Source organism: Monodon monoceros, unplaced genomic scaffold, assembly GCF_005190385.1.
Source record: "Monodon monoceros isolate NGI ecotype Baffin Bay Population unplaced genomic scaffold, NGI_Narwhal_1 Super_Scaffold_18, whole genome shotgun sequence".
Classification (NCBI taxonomy): domain Eukaryota; kingdom Metazoa; phylum Chordata; class Mammalia; order Artiodactyla; family Monodontidae; genus Monodon; species Monodon monoceros.
In genome coordinates, this window is record NW_021703774.1 from 8,958,674 (window position 1) to 8,986,070 (window position 27,397).

Sequence of the window (27,397 nt, forward strand, 5' to 3'; positions counted from 1 at the left end):
ATCATCTTACAGAGCTTCTCTTTCCAAGTTCTCCAGGGTAGAAGCAGATGCTTTTGCTGGGATTCCACAGCACTCTGTACATGCATCAACCTTGGCCATTATTATTTTGTATTTTAATTATCAGCCTGCACATCCTTGAGAGAAGAAACCTCTAATTAATGTTCGTATTTACAATATCTCTACTCAGTAGGAGCTGGGTAGGTTTTTATTAAAGGAATGCTTCTATAAATACTGTTCATTGGGGAATTTAATACTTGCTCTTTTATTTTCATAGGAATGCTATTCATTTTTTTCTGCTAAAATGTAAACTTAGCAGTTGGGAATAACTGCTTTTTTAAAAAAATCATTCAACATCTGTTTATTCAGTGGGAAATAGTACTTCAAAATAGCCTGAACAGGCACAGTTTTTTTTTTCCTGTATACTTTATTTTATTATTTTTATTGAGGTATAGTTGATTTTACTATATTATATTAGTTTTCAGGTGTACAACATAGGGATTCAAAATTTTTATAGATTATACTCCATTTGAAGTTATCTTAAAATATTGGCAGTATTCTCTGTGCTGTTTAATATATCCTTATAGCTTATTATTTATATATAGTAGTTTGTACCTCTTAATACTTGCTTTTTAAACTAACCCCTCCTTCCCCTTTTGGTTTTCTGTTCTCAACATAGGGAGATTTTAATAAATCCATTTCCACTTGTCCCCCAAGTTCCCACTCCTGTTTCGTATGTGGTGACCTCTATTTACTCTGATATCTTTGTTCCCTCAGCCTCTTTTTCTGTGCCACCCCATATGCCTGTATTCTATTTTTCCCAAGTTTTGCTTTCTGCTAAGCAACAGGTAATGTGTCAGCACTAGTGTTTCACTGCTCACTTAAAGCTTGAGTTCAGATGCAGTTTTTCATCTTTTATGACCATGATGGAAATTTCAGGTCCTAGATATGGGAAAGATATTTTGGGGCAGTAGGATCTTATGATTTTCTTCAAATCACACCCCATTATGTCTTTGAAGAAAGCTTCATACATATCTTTTCTGTAATCATCCTTCCAAAATTGGTAAAAAGTCCTTTGCAGTTGCCAAAACTGTGGTGTGACTGATAAGTTACAAACAGGAAAGTGCTCGTCTCTGCCAAGATGCCAAGATGCTTGAATCTGAATTGTACAAATCTCTGTCTCTTTTTGGAGAAGATAAGACTTTATTTTTATGAGGAAACAATGAAGGCTTATCTTGTACATCTCCAGAATTTGAAAATGTATATCTAAAAATGGGAAAAAAACATTAATATATCCAGGTTCTGATATCAGAACTCTAACAATATGTTTTTAATTTATTAATCTGAAAATATAAGGATAAAACAAATATCATGTAAAAATGTGTTAATGTGAATATATCCTTGTAGCCATTTGATAAATACAATCAATTTTTGAATTGTTATAATAAAATGAAGTATTTATTAATTTTTAAAAATCCTAAGAAAAACAAACAGGATTTAAGATAGTAAGTTAAAATAATCTGAAAACTAATTTAACTGTCAGTCACATGAAACACATACTTCCACATAGAGTTCTTGAACAGATAGCACTTTAAGTTTAAATTCTCTGTTCCTAAGTAAAACAATTTAGAACTCCCTCAATTGGTGTTAAACCCAGAATAGTTCATTATCCACTTTCCCATGAAAACATCAATTTTTGGAAGAATTCCTCTTCAAAATGAGTCCAAGCTTGAAGGAAATGATGAATACATTAGTAATGGGATGTAAAAGCACACTGCATGTGGCTCATTCCATCAGCTAGCCCCATTTCTTTATTTTATATGTGAAGAAACTGAGGCCTATTGGTACTAGAGGTACAGAGAGAGACATGAGGTGCGTGAATAGGCACTAATCCAGTTGCTTGGTCCAAAGCTTTTTGTTTCTTGTCACCATGTGGCACCTTGCTTCCCCAACGTGAGGTGAACGTGCTCTGAGGGCTGGGCAGAGGGACTGTATTTGGAAGGTAAAATCAGTACATAAGCAAAACTGAAAATTCTAGACTTGTCCTGTGTTGGAGTGCAAGGGGAAAAATAAGTAGCAAAGGATGTTGGTTATTCCATTTATTAGTTACATCAGTGTTTGGCTGACTTAGTATAATTTGCGTGAGAAGGGTTCAAGGTGTCCTGAAACCATGTGTCTCGAGGCCATGGATGGATGACCTTTCTGACTTGCCCATGCATATACTCATTTGCTGATGGAGTGAGACGAGGAGACTATTTGAAACGCGTGGAAACATTTCTTTTCTGGCATATTGTGCCTAGGGATCATTATCAAGTTCAGATATCTAAGACTTAAACCTGTGTTCTTATACTGGTATTTTTAAAAGAAAGAAATTCAGTGGATTAGATAAAATTGGACTACTGTGGTAACACCTTCTACAAGTAACTAGAGCCCCCATTAATCAGCTTTATACATTTTAACAAAAAATGTTCTCTTGCACAGCTAATTCTCTTTCCCAGAAATGAACCCCTGAATACTGATTCTATATTATAATAATTCTTTGTTTAATGAGAATAATTCCAGTTAATATTTATCTTCATGTGATACAGCTTAGGTTTATAGGCATTTTAAAATAGTAATGCTATTTCAGTCAAACTTGAGACCTGAGAAACACTTTTCATACTAAAACTAAAAATCTTGATCAGAAATTTCCTACAGTTAATTCTTTGGAAAAATGATATTAAATATTTTAAGTATCTTATTCTTTATCAAAAGTAAAGAATATCCATTACTAAGGAACATTTATCCTGTGCTCTGTGCTCAACAAAGCAAGTGAAATAGACATGAGTTCTTTCCTCTGGAATATTCTGACAGATTCTAAGAAGCTTCTATGACAGGGAAGATAAAAACAGTCTTTTACCAGAAAAATTACTTTATCGTGTCTTTGAAAAAAATCACATATTTATAAAGTTTTTAGTTTATATTTGGAATTATTGATTATCAAGACCATCATGATGCATTCAAATTGTGAGGAGAAAAACCTCAAAATATAGGAACCAAATTTTCTACCCTATAGCAATATAAGTATGAAAATAAATGAGGAAATTCATACATTTAAATAGCTTAGACTCATTTGGAATTTTTCACATGTAGAAGATATATGCAATATAGAAGTTCAGTTATGAAAGTAATAGTAGGAAGATTTTATAGGTAAAATATCTCTCAAGAACACATCTTTTTATATGACTTATGATATAATACAATTGATTATACTTTGAGTACCAAATTTGTCTACTAATTAAAGTTATTACGAGCACTCTAAAGAGTACATTTACACTAGAGACAAAACTCATATAGCTACAGTTTTTAAAGAACTGATCTGTGCATTATGACAGAAAAATTTCATTAATAAGAAAACATCCATCTAGTTGGATTTCTACAGTAAAAACTTTATCGCATTGTTGTCATGAAGAAAGACCTTCCTTCTCCTTGCATATTAAGTGAGCTATGTAGGTATGCCATAAATTGTGTTATTCATGTTATAAGAGTTCTGTAGTCCATCCTTTCAGGATCTGTTTCTCTTTGAGAACTAGAAATCAATTTATAGTTTGATTTCTTCTATTTCATTCCTACTCCATTTCTGATTTTTTTAAAAATTTATGTATTTAATTTATTTATTTTTGGCTGCATTGGGTCTTTGTTGCTGCACGCGGGCTTTCTCTAGTTGTGGCGAGTGGGGGCTACTCTTTGTTGTGGTGCGCAGGCTTCTCATTGCGGTGGCTTCTCCTGTTGCAGAGCTTAGGCTCTAGGCGCGCGGGCTTCAGTAGTTGTGGCTCATGGGGTCTAGAGTGCAGGCTCAGTAGTTGTGGCGCACGGGCTTAGTTGCTCCGCAGCATGTGGGATCTTTCCGGCCCAGGGCTCAAACCCCTGTCCCCCCTGCATTGGCAAGTGGATTCTTCTTAACCACTGCGCCACCAGGGAAGCCCAGATTTTTTTAATATATATATATATTATAAAAGCACAAAGCCAGGACTTTCAGTATACCAGCTTCAATTTAAACTTTTGAGTGGTGGTCAAGAATTGTTGTTGGGTTGAATAGTCTTCAGAAGTTTCTGGTACATTTCTGACTTTAGAAACCTGGGATAGGAATCCCTTTCCATGTGCATATGCACTATTTTTTGAGCCTCTTCAAAACACGTTTGTGTGGGTTCTTGAATATTCTTGATGATGGTTTCTCTTGTCGAACTGTCAATGTTAATCTGAAAAGTGAAATTACATGTAGAACATAAATAGGCATAATTGAAGTTGAAAATGGAATGGAAAGGTTTAATTTTTTTCCTCCTCTCCTTTTCAGTGGAATAGGGTAATTTTGTTTGCAGTTTCATTGGTATCTTAAAAGACAACCCCCCCCCCCCCGCCCGCCGCAACAAAACATGAGGACCAAGACCAGGGAAATACCAGAAACCGTTGCTTCCTTAGGCAGATGCAAGTGGTGTGTTAGTGGAGTCTGCAAGCAAGGAGTTTATGAGATGGAGGCCTCTTTTAAAGAAAAGGGAAATCGGGGCTATTTTGAAGTTTATCTTCCTTAAACAGTAATGAACGTTGATTTAACTGACTATGCCCTGAAATGGGAAGAAAGTGAAGAGAAGTGGAGAAATAGAGGAGAGAAGTGGTTATTCAATAAACCAAGTATTTTCCAGACAAGAGTTTTGAGGAACAAGTCAGTAATGTTGGACTCTCCTGAAAGACAGGAATCTCATGAACCACCCTCTACCCTTATCCTCTTGACCAGAACTTTCATTCCTCGTTTTCTCTCCACCAGCAGGAGTCTCAGAGTGTCCCTTTCATTCATGACTCTTTATTTCCTTTCTCCAGTTGTAAGGGATTGGCAGGAATGTCGGTGTGAATGTTTGCTGGGTTTGCTGGTTTTAAACTAAGGTGAGCGGTGATGGCACACTTTGCCCACCCCCACTGGGGAAGTCACCACGTCTATTCTATCTGTTGTTTCTTGTAGCAGAGTCAGTTCTTACAAGGACTTCTTTTTTTTTTTTCATTTTCCTGGGAATTAAGATAACTTAATGAGGAGAGGCTTTGGAGCCAGACAGGCCTAACTTTCCTACTTAACTGCTGTGTGACACTGAAGAAGTTAAATTAACTTCTCAGATTCTCAGGTTTCTTAACTGTAAAATAAGGTTAACAATACTGACTACATAGCACTATAGGAGGTACTGGATGTAAAGTGCTGGCACGTACGTGTGCTTGACAGACACTAACACTTTCCTGGGATGCATTGATTTCCGGTTGCCGGCACTGTCAGGTGTGGTTACCTCTCTAGGGGACTGTGGCTGGATGTAAGTCCTATAAAGCTTCTTGGCCCTAGAAGTTCTGCTCCTCTGTGAGGCGACTTTCTTATAGGTTTCACACGCCATCCAGAATTTAATATTTTCATCGCTGTGCTCCATTTTTAAGTATGCTGTGTAGACTACCGGACCATCTAAAAGTAGAGGAGAAATCAGTTTATTTTCCTGGGTCAGCATCCTAAAAATATCTGAACAATATGTAGTGCAGTTTAAAACTAACATCTGAATCAGAGCTCCCAAATTATTTAACAAGTGAGTATTATATAATGATACACACACACACACACACACACACACACACACACACACACATACACCCTACATCTTAGTTACATCTATGCATCTGAAGCATGTTTTGACAGTGCCAGTTAATGGTGGGATCATTCCTTCATTCCTTTATTCCGTGTTACTCAGAGCAAAATGCCCACTAGTGTGGCTGGGTCTAGGATGGAATAGGTCACAAGGACCCAGAAACAGGACTTAAATGGCCTCAGTGGGAGAGAGCTCTGATCATGAACCTGACATGAAAAACCTAAAACCTCAATACAACCTGGAGGGTAAGAGCAAGGTTTAGAATCTAAACAGGCAGGTCAGGGTTGAAAGGAAAATGTCCAGACCATGTAGAAGTGATAAACTGATGAGGCTGTGTAGCCCGGGGTGTTTCTCGTATCCAGTTAGAGCAGGAGAACATGGATAATGAACAATTCAACTTCATATCCATGGTTTATGGTTCACACCAGAAATGAAGGACAAGGCAGGGAATGGAATTCGGATAGGGTGTTGGAAACTACCTCAAAGTCCAGAACAGGACAGTGAGGATGTGCAGAACAACCATTAAGTGACACTTGATGCCAGGATCAGTAGGCATCCTCAGCTCTGGTCTTTTCTGAAGTGGGAAGATGGGGGCAAACGTGTGGGAGGAGCTTTCCCAATTGAGCCACTATCTTGTGGGCACCAGTGTTTGAAGAAGAGGGTTAAGTGAGTTTTCACAAATCTAACACATTAGTCAGAATCTTTGGGGGGATCAAGTATTCTCAAGATTCAAGATGAACCCTCTGAGAAAAATATTAAACTTCTTTTGGTGACTAGGAAGTCTCTTGGCATATCTGAGAAATTGAATTGCTAAATGATAAGGCAATGTAACTTTCCAATGATAGTGACAGGAATGTGTATGTAGGCGCATTGAACACGTGATGAAACATAGGATTTTGACTAACAGTATCTTAGTATTGTTAACTGTTACAAGAAATAATAGTAATCAGAGGGAATAGCAATGGTGAGTAAAATCATATTTTCCTAGATCTTCACATTAGAGATTGGATCTAATGAGTTTCCTAGCACCAGAAAGCCAGGCTCCTTGACTCCTTGGCTTCTACTGCTCTGTCAGCACTGATACAAAAATAAAGACAAGAATTAAGGTATTCTGTATTCAAGAGAAAAACTCAAACAGAGGCAGTTTCTAATAACACCTTCTAAGGAGACATTAGGGTTGGGGAAAGCTGGTGATCTGCAAGAAATGTGCTATCCTAGGAAGACACAGAATTAGAGCTTGGTTCATTAGTATCATGGGAGCAGGTGTAGCCTTCACGACATTGGGTGGGAGATGGTTCAAAAGAAGCATTGTTTGAACTGAGAGGACAGACGAGATGGGGGTAGGGCTTGTATAAAAATGTAACAAGGAAAGGATATGGATTTGGTATTTCTACCCAACGGGGGAATATATTTTACCTTACACTTAAAACAAGAAGTTTGTTTTCACAACAGTTAACTCTAAGATGTGCCTCACCTCATCACAGACACAGAAAGCTGGGGTCAGAGAATACAGATGTAGCAATTGGTATTCCTGTTAGAGAAACAGCTGAATGGGTAGGCAAGCCAAAAAACAAAACAAATCAAAACAGAAAGCCATTTCTGGCATAACAAGTGAAGCTGGAAGCCAGTAATTTGCCGTGTATATTGAAAGAACTAGAATCCTATTTAAGAAAATAAAAAGCAATTTTTATACTTTGTACTTAGAGAAATTTTGACTGAGTGCTTCATTAGGAACAGAAAATAAGGATCCTAAAATAAATGAGTTATGGAATAGGAAAAAAAACAAGCTACCAGATGACATCTACAGATCCTGGAATGAGACTTAGCCACCAGGCTGCTTGCGTGGGTTAAGCGGATGGGGTGGGGAACAGGTGGGGGGATAATTTGGAAACCAGTGTTAGATTACATGTTATAGTATTCTGAATTTGTGTTTATATTTATGTCTAGCTTAACTGTATAGTAAAATGTTTAGGGATTCTTATTCTAGAAGCTGCCTGCATCTGTATCTGCCTTTTTCAACTTCCCTCCTGATTGAGTGGAGGAAGGGTCTTCTGGGGCTGGCCGAATGGTTCAACAGTTCTCAACATTCCCAAGTCCTCTGCTGAGGAACCCAACCGTGTGGTGCCACATATATTTTTTAACTTTTTTTTTTTTTTTTGCGGTACTCGGGCCTCTCACTGCTGCGGCCTCTCCCGCCGCGGAGCACAGGCTCCGGACGTGCAGGCTCAGCGACCATGGCTCACGGGCCCAGCCGCTCTGCGGCATGTGGGATCCTCCTGGAGTGGGGCACGAACCCTCATCGCCTGCATTGGCAGGCGGACTCTCAACCACTGCGCCACCAGGGAAGCCCCACATATATTTTTATATAGATACCCGATGCAGTAGACGGTGATATTGTTCTCAGTTATTCCTGCCCTTCTTGGAGGAGGATTGTACTTTCATGTCCCACTTATTTCAGCCTTGCTCGTTGGACTTGTGTCAGCCAGTGACACCCATGCACAGTGTCATGTGCAGGTCGGGCAGAAGGCTTCAGGGGGACTATCAGGTGGTTCTGCCATTGCTCCCCCCCCCCCAAAAAAAAAAAAACGTGAGAAGGACGCATTCTGGAAGAGCTGCTCATTTAGTCTGAAGGCCAGAATAAAGACCTGCAACAGAGCTACAGTTGACCCAGTCATTGTGTAGCATGAACAAGAAATGCACCTTTCTTGTAGATTAGTGAGATTGTAGTACCATGTATTACTGTATCATATCCTAGTGAAAGCTGACCTGGACCACTTGAACTTGTCTGATATTATGGATAGGACTCTGGTGTGTAGAATAAGTAGCTCACATGATTGGTATGTTTTATAGAATTTTGTCTTCATTAGGCTAATTGTTATGCTATGTAAGTTAAGCAGCTGAAAATAGTTGTACAAAAGTGTTCCAGGGGGACTTCCCTAGTGACGCAGTGGTTAAGAATCTGCCTGCCAATGCAGGGGATTTGGGTTCGAGCCCTGGTCTCGGAAGATCCCACATGCTTCAGAGCAACTAAGCCCGTGCGCCACAACTACTGAGTCTGTGCTCTAGAGCCCGCGAGACACAGCTATGAGCCCACGTGCCACAGCTACTGAAGCCCATGCACCTAGAGCCCGTGTTCCACAACAAGGGAAGTCACCGCAATGAGAAGCCCGTGCACTGCAAGGAAGAGTAGCCCCCGCTCGCCACAACTAGAGAAAGCCTGCGCTCAGCAACGGAGACCCAACGTAGCCAAAATAAATAAATAAATTTATAAGAAAAAGAAAGTGTTCCAGGAATCCAAGCAGTTATTAAAGTCAGAACTGAATTGCTCACTTTAGAATTTCTATTGACTCATACAACAAGGGGATTACAAGGTGGGAAAGCCTTTTCCAAATTAGGCGATGCAGCCCAGTGCGGCCCGTTCTGAGGTTTTAAATGATGCTCCTTTCTGAGCACTAACGCTCCAGAGACCGTGATTCTGCTTGAGCAGAGTAACAGGGATAAACAGGAGAACTGCTCATTAAACTGAGAAGCTGGAAGAACTAGGTTTATGTCACACATAGTGTGCGCTTTTTCCTTGAAGAATGAGAGTGGTGCCTTTGGGACTCCCTAGTGTGTTCTTTACAACTTAGTCACTGAAATTAGTATTTCTGTGACACATGCTGGTATCTTGATGTAAATAGAAAGGAAACATGACATTCCTCTTGTCTGAGTCAGAATGGTGGCCCATCTATTCCAGGATTGTTTTCTGCAAGGCGGCAAGGCTCATGGCATCATTAAATCCTAAAAATGGGCTGTGTGGCAGTCTGCCACCAGAAAAGTGTCTAAAACTATGTTAAATCCATTTTATTTTTAATATGTACCACTGGAGAAAATGAATTCCATAATTCTACCAGCCTCTGTGAAGTTTTAAAATAAGTCTGTTTTATTGAAATTCTCTGGTTTGGCTTGTATGATATTAATCATTTCTGGGTTTTCTCCTAACTTCTGTTTGCTGTATTATTATAAAAGCAACTTAAATACAGAAATTTGTTAACAACTTGATATATTTCCTTTCACTCTTTCAGTCCTTTGTTCATGTTTAACTTCCTACCTAAACAGTATTCATTTAACTTTCTACCTAAACAGTATTCATTCATCTTCACAAATACAGACACACTCTCAAATTACCTTATTGGCATTATACAATGAAAGCAATTTTGTATCACTCTTTCATACTTAATATGGTGTAGCAAACACTTTCTCTTATTTACTCTTTTTTTTTCCTCCTGTTTACTCTTAAAGGTCATGTAACAGTCCATTGCAGGACTACTACACTGTATTATATTTAGCCGTGCTACCATTATCGAATATTTAGATTATTTCCCCTTTATATGTTGTAACGTATTCTACATTGACCATTTTGGTTTATAAATCTTTGCGTCTCTAATTACTTCCCTAGAATTAAAAGAGTAGAATTACTAGATTGATGATGTAATATTTTTGGAGACTCTTGATACCTATTGTAAAATTGCTTTCAGAAATACTTCATTGTTTTTCACTAGTAATAGCAGTGTTGACATGTCTACACACTCCTTCCTTCCCAATCAGATTGGGTAAGACTAGTGACTTGTAGTTATTTAAATTTGTGTTTTAAAAATATTAATGCTTAAACATTTTTTCTTTATTCCAGACCATTTCTTTTCTTTCTGTGAATTTCAAATTTTTCTTTTGCATTGTTACTGTTTTCTTGAATTTCCAGGTCTCTTTGTATATTAAAGACACTATCTGTTTTACTTATGGCATTATCTTCTGTTTTACTTTTACATGTTACTTTTGTTTATGATTTTGGGGGAATATTTGTAAAATATCTAATCTGAAGACTAAGTTTATCCATCTGATCTGCTTTCAATCTTTTCTGCACTCTTATTAGAGAAAAATCTGTAAAACGAAAATCTGGCCATGGCCCTTTATTTATAGCCTTCAACCTTTCCCATTGCTCTAATGGTAAAACCCCTACCTCTCGGCAGTGGCTGCAAGGCCCATGAGGATACTGCACTGTCTATCTCTCCAGCCTCATCCTGTCATGCCTGAACACCGTCCTGGTTTGCGCCTTGCTCTTCCTGGCCAGGTAGTGTGTTACTGCCATGCTGCTGTATATGCAGTTCCTGCTGTATGTGTGGCGGGCTTTATACCCTGATCTAAGACTCAGGTTTGGTATCTCAGTTTCTGAAGAAAATCTCTCTGAAGCCCCTGTCCCCACAGCAGGTTAGATAAGTGCTTCCTGTCAGTTGACAAGCAGCACCTAGTCCACACTTATTTTCATTCTCACTGTATCTCCCTCTGTACCACAGTCTGTTCTGTTTGTTGATTTATTTCTCTTACTCTCCGCTCGCCTGCAAGCCCTTTGAGAACAAGCACGGCAGTCAGTCACCTCTGCGTGCCCCACGCCTGCGTGCTGCCTGACGGGTAACAGGTACCCAGTAAAGAAATGTTTGTTAATCCAGGCTTTTGGATCCCTCGTGCTTCTGTATTTTAAAGAGACTGTCTGTAGATTTTGAAAAGTAAAGAGGCAGGCTCTAATTACTCAGCATCCAGGAAGCACCAAAGGACAGAGGATTATACCTGGCAAGTTGTTACTTTTTGGTTTCTTGAGAGCGAGACAGAAAATGTACTAACTGAACATTGAGGTCTACAGAAGGCCAGGTTTGTTGTTGTTTTCCCTGCAAGGTGAGGACATGCGTGAGAAGTTAAGACAAAAGTGCTAGTGGGAAGGGTGAGGCATGGCAGCATGGGGAGTATGAGGGATGGCAAGGGGAACCATGGCAACAGCTGTGGGCAGCAGCGCTGAGACTAAAGGGTGGAGTAGGGAGCTGCCAGTGCCCAGTGAGCAGCACAGAATCTCACGGACGACGAGAGCCGAGGGAACACACAGGAGGGAACGACAGCATCCCCCAGTGACTTGTAGTGTCCACTCTCTGCCGTGATGCACTACGGCGCCTTCAGCACTACGAGAATCCTACACTTTCCATCTGGCATTTCCAAGGCTGTCCACAGTGACTGTGATCACTGAGAAAGGGAGGGAAGCGTTCAGTACGTTTAAGGATGATTTTGGCCAAAATTAAGATTGATGCAAATTCTGGGATTCGGAACCCTTGCCGATCCAGAAGGGCTTAACTGTATGTCTGCTCTTGTGTCTGTGCCGGAGTGCACACAACAGGCCATGGAAGAATACACAGTTGTACTTTCTCACTTGAAATCATCACTGCAAATTTTAAAATGGGCACTCAGCATTACCCTCTGTCATCCTACTATCCTCCCCTAATATCGTGGCTCTCCAACTCTCCAGAAACTATTTCCTATCCCCTCCTTTCACAATGCCAACTCATCCTCTCCTCAGCTGCTGATGACCCTGCTTCAAACTTAGCTGAGAACACAGGTTTAATTAGGTGGAGATTCCCTCACCTTCTCTCCACCAAATCAACCAACCTACCTCTGCTGGTACCTGCCCTTTCTGACTCTCCTCCCGAGAGGAAAGGATCCCAGTTGCTTTTTGGGTGGGCCAAACAGTTCATTTGTGGCTCCCACCTGATTTTGCTTTCCCTGTTGCCTTGCACTTCTCCTTTGCTCTTAAAGTAGCCTCCACTCTATTCTGTGTCATCCGTTTCTTCCTCTCTAATGGTTGCCATCGTCTGCAAATATGCTGCTTTATTTCCCAAGTAAAACCAATAACAACTACTGACTCTTTACGCCCAATGTGGAACGCATTCACGCTTCCTTCCAGTCTCTGTGCTTTTCTCTGATGAACTTCACAGCAATATTTATGTAAATAATTCCCTGTATCATCTGCCTTGCTTCCTCTTGTCCAGTCCATCTCCACCATGCCCCCCAGGCTGCTCTTATCTTGGCACAATTGACTTCACGTTGCCACACCCGATGGTCGCTGTTCCTTCCACATCTTACCTGACTTCCCAGCAGCCTTAGACACAGTGCACCCCTCCCTTCCTGAAACGCTCTCTTCTTTGCCTCCCATGATGATATGCTGTCCTGGTCATTCTTCACTCACTTGATGCTCCTTTAACATCTTCACAGACTCCTCCTCTTCTCTGGATATGGAAATATTGGTGTGCATCTAAGCTCCACGTCTGGGTCTGTGCTCACCTCTCTCTGAACTCTCCCTCTAAGTGAACTCGTAGGGCCATGGCTTCGATTAGCATCTATATGCTAATTACTCCAGGTTTTGTCTTCCCTACTGAGTTCCAGTCTTACCTGGTTTATTGAAATAGCCTTCTAACTAGTCTCTCTGCTTCTTTTCTTCAGAAGAGAACTAGCGCGTACTTTTATTGACTTACAATATTATGTTAGTGTCAGGGATACAACATAGTGATTTGATATTTTTATAGATCATACTCCATATAAAGTTATCATAAAACATTGGCAGTATTCCCTATACTGTACATTGCATCCTTGGGTCTTCTGTGTTTTATACCCAGTAGTTTGTATCTCTTAATCTCCTCCCCTCCCTTGCCCTCCCCCACCCTCAGAGGGTATTTCTCAAAGCACATTAATGCTTGTTACTTTTCATTTAAGGTCTTTCATGTGGCCTGTAAGGCCCTGTGCTCCTGTTAGGCTGAATTTCTTTGGTTAATTGAAGACACTAGCTTCATTCATATCTCAGGGTCTTCTGAACATGGTTTTCCTCTGCTTGGGCCGCTCTGCCCCCAGACCCCAGTATGGCTGGCCGCTTCTCGTCATTCAGTTCTTAGCTCAAATTTTACACCTTCGGACAGTTTGTCTCTAATCATCCCGTTGAATTTCCCTCTTACTCCTGTCTTTCTTTGTCATGCGACCTGGTTTTAGTTTCTTCAAAGTACTTACTACGTTCTGGAATTAATTAAGCTATTAGTTGGCTTTCCTGTTTGTCTCTCTCCTCCCTCTAGAGGGTGCACATGAGCTGAGCACAGTGACCCTCTAGGCCTCTTTCAAGGTACTGTCCAGTGCCAGGAAGGTCAGCCAGACACATGGAAGGATTGAATGACTCATCCAAGGGCATTAGTTGCCGTTTTAAACTTATTTTTATTTATATTAAGCATACTTTACTCGAATATTAGTGGGAAACCTCTATCCTCATATTTTGAGATTTGGCCAAAAAATATTATTTATGTAGGAGCCTTCTGCATTCTTTTCTGGCATTCTTTTCTGATATTTTAATCAAAATCAAATATAAAACTTTGATTAATCAAAGTTTTGATTTTAATTATTTTTTAGTCTTGACCTTTCCAGTTTGTAGAGTCCTCAGCTTTTAGGGGATCATTAGTCTTCCCTGGTATCGCAGTGGTTAAGAATCCGCCTGCCAATGCAGGGGACATGGGTTCGAGCCCTGGTCCGGGAAGCCTGTGCGCCACAACTACTGAGCCTGCACTCTAGAGCCTGCGAGCCACAACTACTGAGCCCACACGCCACAACTCCTGAAACCCACGTGACTAAAGCCCATGATCCGCAACAAGAGAAGCCGCCGCAATGAGAAGCCCGTGCACCGCAATGAAGAGTAGCCCCCGCTGGCAGCAACAAAGACCCGATGCAGCCAAAAATAAAATAAAAAAAAAAAAAAGTTATTACTACTTTTATGCCCATTTGAAAATAATTTTTTTCCTAAAATCTTGGATGTTTGGAAACTTGAAGGACTTTCTATCATCTGTAAACTTGGAACTTCTGCAGGGTACTATCTCTTTAATTCATTGTGGAGATTTTTTTAATGAGACCAGTCTTCACACCAAATCCAGAGGAATACTACACATTACATTTCTTCATTGAAAGAAGCACTCATTTGTCTTCACTGTACTTAACTTCTTTTAAAACCGTTTTCCTATCTTTAAAGTACTTACAGTCAGAACTCTTTATCATTTTACAACAATCTGAGTCATTTAAGTCCCAGCTCAAAATTTGCCTCTTGTGAGAATCTTTGCCATGTGGGTTTCTGAACTACATATTCTTAGAAATTGCTTTTTAATCTGTGTGGAGGCATCTGTGTGTCTTAGCTAGAGGATGCGTTTTACTCCTGTGCTTAGTTAATGTAAACACCGTCTATTCTCTGGCACATTTAATGTTTGTATTCTTAGTTTTATCTTTCTGATTGCGTGCCCCATAGAATGATTTGTTTTATCACCTTTTTATTACATGATTGTTGAATTTTTACATGAATTTCACAGTAATTCAATTTCTGGTAAGGTTAGTACCCTGTTTTTGGCGATTTTTGTAAAGAGCAGTATGCTGTCTTCCTGTCCTCATCTTTTCTTTAGACTTTACTTATTCTTATGATGCTAGATCTCTAAATTGCTAATTCTAGCCAAGATCCCACTTGAACATTTTTTCTGAGTAATTAACTTTATTCACTTAGTTTATGAGGCTGCCAGGATTGGCACAGAAACTCTTACACAATATGGTTTGGCGTTTTGATCTTTTCTTACTAATATTTGTCTTGTATTTATTCATTGAACATTTATTGCATGCCCATTAGGTACAAAGCACAATTTCGGCCTCTGGGAGGTAAGATGAAAGGTGGATGAGAAGTGATCTGTGCGCTAAGGGAATTTACAATCTAGTGAGAAAGCAGCTGCGGGAAAAAACCCAGTACACGAAATTGCTATAATTAGAAGCAAAGTAAATAATGATACTATCAAATAGAAAAGAGAGAGAAAAATAATTCCAGGAGGTTTCCAAGAGGAGAAAGTGGAACTTAAATTTTACCTTTAAGGATGGGCAGGGTAGATAGAGGAGACAGATAGGCAAAAGCCTGAACCAGGAGAGTTGGACATGTAGAAGATGGGGCAGACATCACAAGGGCAGAAGGGCATGTCACGTGTAGGGACAGAGCTGGAGGTAAGTGTTAGAAAGTGCGTTAGGTTAGGTATAGAGTCCTGAAAACCAAGTTGGAGATTTTGGACTTTTGGGTGGGCAGCAGAGAAAAAGGAATGCTATTCAAGACAAGCGCTTTATTTCTAAGAGAAATAACTCTCAGTCATTGTGTGTCTCCTCTGTATCAGGCATTGAGCGAGGGGGTGTATATTTAACCTGCACAGGAATGCTGAAAGGATACATGATACTATGCCGTTTTGCAGATGAAGAATAATAAACTCCAAGAGGGAGATTAATCTGGCAATGCTGCACAATATGGATTACTGGGGCTTGGGACGAACTCTGAATTATTAACAGAGGATCAGTCAGGATAGCCAACTGAACATACACTTTAGTCTCTTCCTCCTATACCAATGTCCTAAAATTGACCAAAAGGATACGTATCTTAAAATTTGCAATCATGCTGGCAAACCGGATCACAAACTAGGAGGTACACCTGAAAAGTGAGAGACGGGGATGGTGGCGTCAGAGAAAGAAAGCGTGGCCTTCAGTGCCCACTGGCGAGGGCTGCTACCTGAGGTGGGCCCTCAGGTGGTGACAGAGTCTGGAGCTGTGGGTCCCAGCACTGTGGGCGCCGTGGAATAAGAGCCAGGCCGGCTGGCTAAGGTGTTTCAGTAGGAGTAGCCAGGGGTCCGCACCTGTGCCATGGCCCTCGAGGCCAGGTGGCGACAGCTGTCTCCGAACAGGAGTGGGGGGGGGGGCCTTGAGTCGAGAAGAGCAGGCAGCACCCCAGGAACATGGCGAGCCTTGGGGAACAGGAAGCACCCTGCCCAGAATAACTGCTGGCACCCCTGCCAATTTAAACCTTGGGTATCACAGCTAACTCCCCTCCCACAGTCAATAGATATAAACAGATTAAACGTTCACAGAGGAGCTAACAGGGAATCTCAAATAAAAAAAGGTCTAGAGCAAATCATTAGCAGACATTTGAGGGGAACAAACTGCATTTTGAAAAAAGTACCAAGTTCAGCAAACAGAGGAATTTTCTTTGAGTGCGCCCTAATTTTTCTCTGTACCTGTCTTCTGGTGTTTATCATTTCCTACAGCCTCCCAGTTTCCTACCCCAGACACAGTTGACTGCTCCTTCATTTGTCTTGTGTTGAGCCTCTGACTTTATCTTCCTCACCTCCACTGCTATCATCTTCCATTTATACCATCTGAATTCTGACACTTATATATAACTAACTATGGACTTATATGCAGTCCCACTTAAATCAGACACTGATAAAGTTAGAAGCAAACTTTGAGGATTTTTAGAATATCAAAACTCAAATTTATTCTTATGTCTAAAGGCACTAAGAAGAGGAAATTGTTAGTTTTTTTTTTAAATTATAACTTTAGAAAGCTAGAGGAAGGCAGTATATTTCAGTATGTGTTACTATTTAAGCATATTTTCCAAGGGATTTTACACATATACTTGTGAAGAATAAGTATTCACAATGACTAATCTTGCTTTAATTAACACTAAAGAAAATAGTACTGGTTGACACGGCAAACTATTTTCAGGTTTCTTTTTTTAACCGTGGCAGTTGCTGTTTAGAAGCCTATGAGAAGAGCAGCAAACATACATCACCAAGTTCCCTCATTTTCCTCCGAGAATAAAACTGACTAGTTATTAAAAAATGATATGTACATGATACTCACATTTCGTAGCCATCAACTTTTCAAAAGACTGGGCCCACTGTAATGCTTCCTCCAAAGTAAGGCTTTGAAAAGAAACAAAAGGTGCTCATTGCACTAAAATATTCTCAAGCTTTTTCTGAACTAAATAGAAATATGCTATCTTGAAAATAATGCCCAAATATAGTTATACTCTATTTGTGTGTAGTTTTGGATGGAAATTTATTTCCCAGTGATCTTTTACGTTTTATTTTTACTTTCTAAGTGATTAGAATTATAAAAATATAAAAGTAGAAAAAACATGAAAATCTGATAAAATAAATTTTAAAAGACAAAGAACCAGAGTTTTATAATCTCTGTGGCCCAGATTACCATTGTTAATATTTTGATGTATTTCTTTTTAGTTTTTTGGTTGTATGCATGTTTGTGTGCTTTTAACCAAGAAGTAATCATTCTCTGCATATGTGTGCGCATACTTTATATGTGTGTGGGGTGTGTATATACATGTATATACACACACACATACATATATATATGTATATATACCCTTTTAATAAGCCTTTTATGTCTTCACAATTTATAGTGTATAATTGTAAATTTACAATTTATAATTGTAAATTTATTTATTTTTTTGATTAGGGAAATATTTATTCTTTTATCTCTAGATGAGTAATTGTAAATTTATAATCATTGGGAGTCAGTATCATTTATAGTGACCATGAAGTATTCTACAAGGGGGCATTTCATAGTTTACGTAATTATTCTCAATGAATGTTTTGATCATTTCTAATTTTTCACCAATAAAACCAAATATAACCCAGCTGTCATTGAGGCTTGCCATGCCCACAGTCAAGGTAATTCCTTAAGAGATTAACAGAAGTAGAATCAATGCTTCTAAAAAGGTTATACGTTGTATGCCGCTGCCACCAGCAATGTGTTTGCTCATTTATCTATTAGACTCTTAGAGTTTATCCACAAAACCTATTGGCATGCATAACTTTGTATTTATTATGTATAAATATTTTCTTGGTCAGTTATTTGCTCTATACTTTTTTACCTTGACAGTTTTAGTTTTTATCACTGTGAATAATATGTCAAGTTACATTTGACCTAAACATATGAAAAAGGCTATTTACCATTTTGAAAATATCTGTGGAAGATACTGGCTTCGAGACTTCATTTCTTTCATTTTGGTGGGCTTTTTGAGGTGAATTGGTAAGCGACTGTTCTTCAGAGTCACTTTCTTTCCCTCCTCAGTCCATTCATTGCCATTCAGTTTATGATACGTTCTTACTTTTCCTATTTTTAATAACCGCATCTAATCAAAAGCCACTATAGATACAAGCAAGCACTGCCCATTGGCTATCACCTGGTATAGTTAGCTGAGTACTCAGTGTTGAGGGGACAGCCATCTGCATTAGCAGGTACTTAACACAACGAAAGAAGATTAAGTTAAAGAGGTTAAAAAGTAACCTGGGACACAGAAAAATATTGGGAGTCCTAGAAAGGTCAAATATCCTTTGTTTTCTGAAAGTTCAGGTGGTACTTGCTAGTTCTAGATGGACCGTTCACACCAGCACTGAGGCTTAACAGTGCACTGCCACTGAGATCGTTTTCAACAAACATTTCCCTGCAACGGTGTCGGACTCGCTGTTCCTTTCTCGTATTAGAACTTTTAAAAACAGAAACCTAAAATCACCTTTTCCAATCCATCGAAATGAAAAGGGCTTGGCAAGGTGCCCTGCAGACCTAACTGTCATATAGGAAAGAAGAAAAGCTACAGCGTGAGAGGAGACACCGTCACTGTCCTGGGTTAGCTCAAAGTTTGGTGTTGGTGATTGTTGGCAAGGGAGTACCTGTGCCTCTAAGGGTCATGAGTTTATGGAGATGCATTGTGATTGGGGTAATTATGGTTGGGGGTAAAGCTGTGAAGTAAAATTTGGTTTTGGCTTAATCCCATTTTTGCTTGCAATTTTTCCTGAGTATTTCACCAATTTCATGCTGTCGCGTGGCTACCAGTTTCCCTTAGGGTAATTCTAAACACCTTTGTCCCCTCATCCACTGGAGTTTCTAATAACAGACTCCAATTTTGTGTCCCCTCCTTTCTTCTGGACAGAGAGAGAGCAGGCACCAAACAGATACGGGAGCATATTCTGAGACATCGCAACATTGCGGAGAGAGGAATGAGGAGTGTTTGGAGTCTGACAGTCCTGGGTTCTGATTCCTGTGCTGGACTTCATAGCTTTTGGTCTAACTTAAAATCTCCAAGCTTCAGTTTTATTATCCACAAAGTTACCCTGAACATTAAGTTAGGTCAAGAACATTAAGCACTTATCAAATGACTATCATCTCTTGGTTTGTGAGGAATGTGAATTCTCTTTCCTTGGCCTTCGCTGGCCCTGATGGTGGGTGTCAGGGCAGGTAGAAGGAAGGCAAGCGTTGATGGTGATGCTCTATGGGAATCGTCAGCAGAAGAGAAGGAAGCTCTTCCCAAACCAGCCTTCTCGTCTTCCTCCTCACACAGGCCTGTGCAGTTCAGCAGCCTCAGCTGGTCAATTGAAATGCTGAGCTTTGGGTCTTCCTGTCTCTCCCGCCTACCACTGGAGACTCTGCATCCTCCAAACACACAGTAGCTGGTTTGCATTTTTGGATATTTGGATACCTCAGGGTGGGAGCCTGCGTACCAGGAGTTCCGACCGTAGCAGGGATGTGTGGCCACGACTGAGTCTCCATGCAGATGAGGTCAGGCTCTCAGGTTAACCTAACAGGGATCCTCGGCCTAGGGATTCTTCAGGGTGAGCAAATCCAGTCAAATGGTTTGTTACCCTCCTCAGGCATTCCGCTTTCCATTCTAGTATAGCCACTGGCCCCACCTGAATGGCTTCACTTTGAGTTATGGCAAAATGTAGAAGAGGCCTGGGAGCTTGGTGAGCATTTGGTTACCCCTCCAGTCTCACCTCTTCCAACCACGGAGGAAGGTCTGGCACTTTGTAGACAGAGGGTTTGAACCATGTAAATAGTTTGGATGAAAGAATCTCATTTTAACATATAAAATTTTAACAATATAAGACTTTTTAAAAAAACCTAAGAATATTTGTTTGTAAAAGACTCTCTAAAAACATTAACCTTGCTGAATTCTCAAGTGTAAACCATGAATAATGAAAATGGAACCTTAGTGTAACGCATGGTTGCCCTTCTAGTGGAATTACGTGTAAATGCAAATTTTACTTTCTGAGCAAAATATACTAAGACAGCAGTTGAATAAACATACACCTACTTATCATGTGATAAATATACATGATAACGGTAATAGAATTTACATCCTACTTACTTTGAAGGAGGCCTCTTAGAGTCATCTCTGCACATCTTACAAATCCAACAATTCCGCCTGCTCATTTTTCTAAAGAAATGCAGCATATACTTAGTATAATCTAGTGATTTAAAATGATTATATATTAGAGTCAGTTTCTGAAGAACAGACAAAGTTATAAATCATAAAAAAATAAGGATGGGTTCTTGAAGTTAATGGAACACAACCACTGGTGGGGATGGGAAGGAGGGAAGAGAATAAAATGACTCATCTCATAAATATTTTATAGGAATATAGGTGCTTTGAGTTGTGATTTTAGAACTCATCTGGCCCACCCGTCCTCTAATAACAGCTTTCAAAAAATACAGCTCTCTGAAAAAGATCTTTCCATGCAGGGGCTCCCAGCAATGAATTCACCAACTCCCAAGTCTTCCCACTTTGGAGAAGTCTTATTTATAGAAAGATCTCTCAATATACTGAACAAGAATTGGCCTCTTTGTAATTAACCAAACAAAATAGTGTAAACAGCCAAATACAAAAAGAAGCCTTTTTAAGGGCGGATGCTGAGTGGGGTGTTGCCTTCCTGGCTTTCCCCACTCTGGTCAGCGTGACTTTGACTTTAAAATTCAGGTAGAGGTTAGTCAGCCCAGGCTTTATCGACAATGTATGGCACAGAAGGTTTTTAACTCAGGACTTTGAGAAAAAAAAACTCAAACATTTGTTAAAAATGATGAAATCCACACTTTACAATGAGAGCCGGAAATACTTTGCTAAATATATATTCACACTTATCTGCAGTGAGATATTCAGGATAAAGAGTGAGTTTAATATCAGTCTTTATTGGTTCATGGGAAACATCTGTTGAACACTTGTTATGTACCAGGTTCTGGCTGCCGGGGGTCTACATAGGTCCCGTCTTTCCTCTTCCCATCCTCACTAACAAGCAGTGAAAATTCACGTGGTGGGGACTTTGCAACAGGAAGTACAGGGGCCCGTGAGTACACATGCGAGGAGAACCTAACCGGACCCAGGGGTGGTTAGAGGAGGCATCCCGGTAAAGCAGTAGCTGAGCTAGAACTACAGGGTGTGCAGGAATGTGCTGAGTGAAGGAGAGAGGCAGCTTGGGCCCAGGTCAGGAGGCAATGGGTCGAGTCCTCGTTGAGGAAATGAGAGGAATGTGGTCACTACATGAGACCAGAGCGTGGCAGGGAGAGAGCTCAGAGAGAAAGGCTCCAAAGCGTTCATTGCAGCAAGAAAGTGGTGGGAGATGAAGTCTTAAGGGTAGAGGCAGAAGCCAAGCACGATAGGCCTTACACACCATCAGTTTCATAGTAAGAAGCTGAAAAATCATTGAAGGTTTTAAAATATGGAATAGACGTGTTAACATTTGAAACTGGTTCTGTAGTAGAATGGATTGTAGGGTGGCCAGGGTGGAATGAGGGAGACCAGTTAGGAGGTGACTGCAGGAGTCCAGGTGAGGGATGTTACAAGCTTCGGTGAGGAAGGTGGCAGTAGCAGTGGTGGGAAGGGGATAGATTTCAGGTGTTTTAGCGGAGGAACTATCCGAACTTGTTGGTGTATTGACTCTACCCGGTAGGAGAAGGAAAGGAAACAAGTTCAGGTGGAAGAGATTCAACCTCAAGGTAAACATGGGCAGTTTTCATAAAACATATAAGAGAAGCCAAAAGAAAAGATGAGATGGTCCAGGAGATAGTACAAAACAAGAAGAGCGGGTGGCTCAAGACAGATGAATGAACACATGTGATTAAGAGAGAGACTGAGACAGAGGGCCCTGCAGGAGGAAAATCAGAATAATATGCTATGATAGAAACCAAGGGAGGAGTTATCAGAAGGAAAAAAAAATGGCTAATTGAGTGTTAGGACCTGGGTAGATATTAAGAGAGCAAAGGACTGAAAACATCCCTCAGATTTGTGAACAAGAAGGTCATCTATAACCCCGGTGAGAGTGGTTTCAGTGGAGTGGGCAGGGCAGAAACAAGCAGCAAAAAATAAAAGGAAATGGAGACCTGGCCTGCACATCTCTGGGGACATGGTTCATAAAGTCTACACTGCGAGTGATTCAGCCTGAAGTTGGCCGTGGTAGCCATGGACAGAGGGTGAAGACATAGGAGAAGGAGGGAAAATCAGTAGAATTTCAGGTTTCTGAAGACGAAGGAGGAGGTGGGATTCAGAAGGGAGGTGTCGGACTTTGGAGATGTCCCAGTGGAAGCATAGGAGGAAGTTACTGTCCCCTTGTAATCGGAAGGGGCAGGGAAGGCACAGGTGCAGGTCTAAGTATATTTGTAGGTTTGGGGATAAGAACTTATGGGTGCTGTGGTCTGCTGGACTTCATTTTCTGTGTGGGTCTTTGCTGTGAGGAGAACCAAGGGACAGGAAGCTAAATACATCTACAGGATGGAACAAAATTAGGACTCTTGAGTGCATATATAGATTCACTGTAGTTTAAGCCAAAGGGAGAGTTTATTATAGGGAATATGTTCGTGCAGGTAGATTCTGGACGGCCTTCAATGCTGGGCTCTACCCTGTTGATAGGGATAATTCATTGAGGTCTTTCAATAATACTGTGATGAAAATAAGTCGTTTTCTAGAAGGACAAATCTGACTGAAGTTGATTAACACTGAAATAATCGAGGCTGAGAAAACTGTTGCAGCGATTGGCTGTCCTTAACTGATCCTGTGTGTAATTGCACCCTCAAGTTTCAAGATTCCTCATCTCTGTAATCACCTCTAAGATGCGGATTATACCTGATGGCTCTCTGCTTATCTTCTAAGTAGGAGGATGGTAGACAACTTCTTTCTTTCATGTGTCATTTCTGTCAGTGTCGCTGGTCATCTCTGTCTTCTCCTGGGCCTGGACTTGTCCCCCAAGCTGTACTTTAACAATCTTTTTTTTTTTTTGAGGTACGCGGGCCTCTCACTGTTGTGGCCTCTCCCGTTGCGGAGCACAGGGTCCGGATGCGCAGGCTCAGCGGCCATGGCTCACGGGCCCAGCCGCTCCGCGGCATGTGGGATCTTCCCGGACCGGGGCACGAACCCGTGTCCCCTGCATCGGCAGGCGGACTCTCAACCACTGCGCCACCAGGGAAGCCCTAACAATCGTTTTTATATCTCATCGTCTCCTCACTTGATCTACTGGATCTATTTGCACACATTGGTGATCTGTGTATCTAAAGTTCATGTCTGTTTATAAGTCATCATATTTTCTTTTCTAAAGTGAATGCACCTGTTTGACAGAAGCAGAGCAGTCTTAGTGTGCGCCACCCACGGAGGTCAGCAGCACAGCAAAGGTAAAGTAATTTCTGGGTGCACTAGAGTCTTGGGGAGTCCCGCAGTTCCTGAGAGGTGACAGTGTGTATTAAAATAATCCTGGGCTCTGAAGCCAAACAGACATATCCTTGAGTTCAGGCTCTTACTAGCTGTGTGAACTTGGGTATATTAATTAAACTCTCAGTTTCCTAATTTCCTCTTCTCTAAAATGGAACTGTAAATATGAGAAAAATGCATGTGTGCGAAAACTTTCTGTTCCAGTTAATCTGATCAGTCCTTCAGCTTCTTACACTCTGTCGCTCAGGAAATATTTCCTAAGCTCTAATGTATGTACAGGAAGCACACGTTCTGTCAGACTGCATTCCTTCCTCTTTTTAAAGTTCAGGTCAGACCTCATAAGTTTTTCCAATTAATCTTATTCATTCTTCAGTGTGTCAGCACACCCTGCAAATCCTCCTTCCTTCGTTTGCTCTTGTGTTCCTATTTTTCTGTTGTTCACGTATTATGTTAGTAGCTGAGGTTCCAGCTTTATAATTAGCTAGGTCTGCTGCAGAGCTTCAGACACATGTGGCATGTGTACCCTATTGAAGGGATGGGGCCGCCAGGAAGGATTTGTTTGGCCTGAAGAGCCCTGGCAAGCTTGAGGGGTAGAGGGGAAGGGGCGAGAGGACAGCCCAGCCAGAGCTTCCGCTTATGTACAATTATGCAGGCTGTCCCCCAACCCGGATGCCTGGTCTGGAGGAGAGAAGGGTTGAGATCCACCCACACTTCCCTTTCCAGGCTGTGGCCCCCAAGTGGGGTTTCATCCATGTGGTGGAAAGGCTACCTTTTTAAATTCCAGCAAAGGCTCCATATAGACGAGTCGCAGCCCTGTGCTCAGCTACATGACTGATGCAGAGGGAGGTTCTCTGGCCCAGATGGCTCATTAGTTGGAAAAGGAGTGGAATATAAATATATATAATATACAAAAATATATACAAATATATAAAAATAATGTTATTTATATTTCTGACTTTACTCTTACTAGAGTATAAATTTCCTGTTATGTGCAAATGCTATCTGATAATCATGTATAAGTAGTTGTTTATATGTTGTATTCTAAGTCAAACATTCACAGATTTATTAAATTATGGAATGCCAATAGAATACAATGACGTAAAAGCATCAACAATTAATACTTAGTGACAGAATTGGGTACAAGATGATTTTTCTACATAGAAAAATCAGATCACAAAATAGTCTTGTTTTGTGAAGCTTTCTGGTTTTCTAGTCCATTGAGAAATGCAGCTTGTTGGTTGCTGTCCCAGTGACTGGAAACCTGCTGCTCATCTTCTAAGATTGCTGGGACCTCACGTCCCTTGCACACCTGCATACCCTCTTTCAGTTACTGCTGGATTCACTATCACTGTATACCTCCACCTTGCTGGAATATCACAGAACACTCCCCATGTCCTCATAACGCCTCCAGCGTTGAAACCAAGAGATAAATGCACAATTATTTAACCCAGTTTCTGGTAATAGAACAGATTGAACTCCTGAGTTTATTACTTCTTCCAACTGACACTGCTAAAATTATAGTAAAGGAATGTATAAGGCTTAAACATGAAGGAAAAGGCAGATTAAACATGGAGACAGAAAACACAATATTTCGAACGAATTCTGGAAGATGGAAAGCAGACAAAGTAATAGAAATTAAAATTCTCATACCTCTAAAAGGAGAAGAGAAAAGGCAGCCTTTGGAATTTCATCTGACAAAATGAAGAAAATATAATTCACAGTGTGAGGACAAAGAACTTCCAAAATAGCTAGTGGTTTAAAAGGAAATGTCTGCAGTCCTGTGTTCAACAATATTTATCATTAAGTAGTGCATCCACATCTACAGTTACCAAAATATAGTGACAGAGTGAAACACTTTCATATTTACAATTGCAAACTTATTTTTTTTTTAATTAAAAAATTTTTTTTTTTGCGGTACGCGGGCCTCTCACTGCTGTGGCCTCTCCTGTTGCGGAGCACAGGCTCCGGACATGCAGGCTCAGCAGCCATGGCTCACGGGCCTAGCCGCTCCGCGGCATGTGGGACTTTCCTGGACTGGGGCACGAACCCGTGTCCCCTGCATCGGCAGGCAGACTCTCAACCACTGCGCCACCAGGGAAGCCCTACAATTGCAAACTTTTAAGAAATATTTTTGGTGATCCCAAAAGGAGTAAATTCTAAAAAAAATTTAAAGTATAGTTCTTCACAACTAGAATTTGATTAAAATTCCTGTTGATAAACTCATATTTATTTTGCTTATAGTTAAATCCAATTAGGAACATTTGCAGTGAAATTATACCTTTCAAATTAGAGCACACATGGTCATTTACTGGTAAAAATATAAATGAGCCTCAAATATTCCACAGAACTACAATTCTGTTTGGCAAGAAAAGAGTTTCCTGTGAAAGAATGACTTAAACTGATGAGATATAGAATTGATTTAAATTGGAGAAACTCACCAAGCTTCACACCAACAATAATCATTTTTTCCTCATATTGGTGGTATGATATGTAGAAAAATTCCATTGACCTAAAAATAAAATAATAACAAAAACAAACAAAAAAATTATTGTGTGCTTCCTGGAGAATGCATATTTGGCAAAGATTTCTATAAATTCCCTGCCTTACATTTTAAGCAAATATTTTTTCCACTTTGTAAGTGCTGGATTATGGTTATCTACATTTTTGATTTATTAACTCCTTATTTAGAATTTTATTAGTTTCATGCATTGATATCATAAAAATTCCTATACTTTTTATTTGTATTTTCCATTGCTTTTTCTTTAAATATTTTATCTTATTTAATATTATGTATTAATTTACCTAGCTTTTTAAATTTTTCAATATCCTCGTGGTAAAACTAGTGTGCATTGTTACTATCTAAGCATAGAATATTTGGAACAAGTTTAGGCATCCGTATGATTTTACCTCCAGTGTTTTTTCCTGATTATTTTAAAGAAAGAATATATTTTATCTATGAAAGCCAATTCTTAGAGTGGTTATAAATGCATTAGTTATTAATTGAGTTAGATATATAATATGCCAGGAATAGATTCAAGTTTCCTCTAACGTTTAAATGAAATCTTTCTCAAAGTGATATGAAAATAAATAAATTTTCTTAAATTGAGCCTTTTGACATATTTAAATGTTCTTATTATCCTGGTAGGCAGTTGACATTCTGTTCATATGTAATGTTGTCATTTGAATGTGTTTATTTTATAATGTCACATAAGATTTAGAAAAACCTAGAAAACTTTTTTATTTTAGTGAGATTTTGTCTGTCATAGCACACAAAATTCTTGCCTTTTAAAAAACAAGTAATTTGGGCTTCCCTGGTGGCACAGTGGTTGGGAGTCTGCCTGCCAATGCAGGGGACACGTGTTCGAGCCCTGGTCCGGGAAGATCCCACATGCCGCGGAGCAACTAAGCCCGTGCACCACAACTACTGAGCCTGTGCTCTAGAGCCCGCGAGCCACAACTGCTGAAGCCCGTGTGCCTGGAGCCTGTGCTCTGCAACAAGAGAAGCCACTGCAACGAAAAGTAGCCCCCTCTCACCGCAACTAGAGAAAGCCCGCGCGCAGCAATGAAGAATGCAGCCAAAAAT

The 27,397-nt window shown here is 40.2% G+C and overlaps 1 protein-coding gene and 1 long non-coding RNA gene across 6 annotated transcripts in view; one reads left to right on the plus strand and one right to left on the minus strand.

Moving 5' to 3' along the window:
* The window catches only part of LOC114899939, a 254,687-nt gene that overhangs the window by 127,950 nt on the left and 99,340 nt on the right, over positions 1-27,397 (plus strand). The window lies entirely within an intron of this gene.
* Positions 3,893-26,391, minus strand: RGS13 (regulator of G protein signaling 13). 3 transcript variants are annotated; one of them, XM_029231127.1, is made up of 6 exons: positions 26,253-26,391; positions 25,465-25,505; positions 20,491-20,559; positions 17,184-17,245; positions 5,304-5,470; positions 3,893-4,235 (listed from the first exon to the last, which is right to left on the minus strand). In XM_029231127.1, exons 3-6 carry the CDS (start codon positions 20,553-20,555, stop codon positions 4,050-4,052), a joined length of 480 nt encoding a protein of 159 aa, XP_029086960.1. In that variant the 5' UTR covers positions 20,556-20,559; positions 25,465-25,505; positions 26,253-26,391; the 3' UTR covers positions 3,893-4,049. The 3 variants fall into 3 exon arrangements, with proteins under 3 accessions (XP_029086960.1, XP_029086959.1, XP_029086958.1); XM_029231126.1 differs by having other exon boundaries at positions 20,491-20,590; XM_029231125.1 differs by lacking the exons at positions 25,465-25,505; positions 26,253-26,391 and having other exon boundaries at positions 20,491-20,606.

Bases quoted from the DNA above. Each gene is read 5' to 3' on its own strand.
- RGS13 (XM_029231126.1), bottom strand. From the start codon at position 20,576: ATGCTGCATTTCTTTAGAAAAATGAGCAGGCGGAATTGTTGGATTTGT. The intron at 5,471-17,183 runs GTGAGTATCATG...CTCTACTTTTAG, and splicing joins AAAGTTGATGGCTACGAAAT to ATGGTCCGGTAGTCTACACA. The intron at 4,236-5,303 runs GTAACCACACCT...TTCACTTTTCAG, and splicing joins AGCCACAGTCCCCTAGAGAG to ATTAACATTGACAGTTCGAC.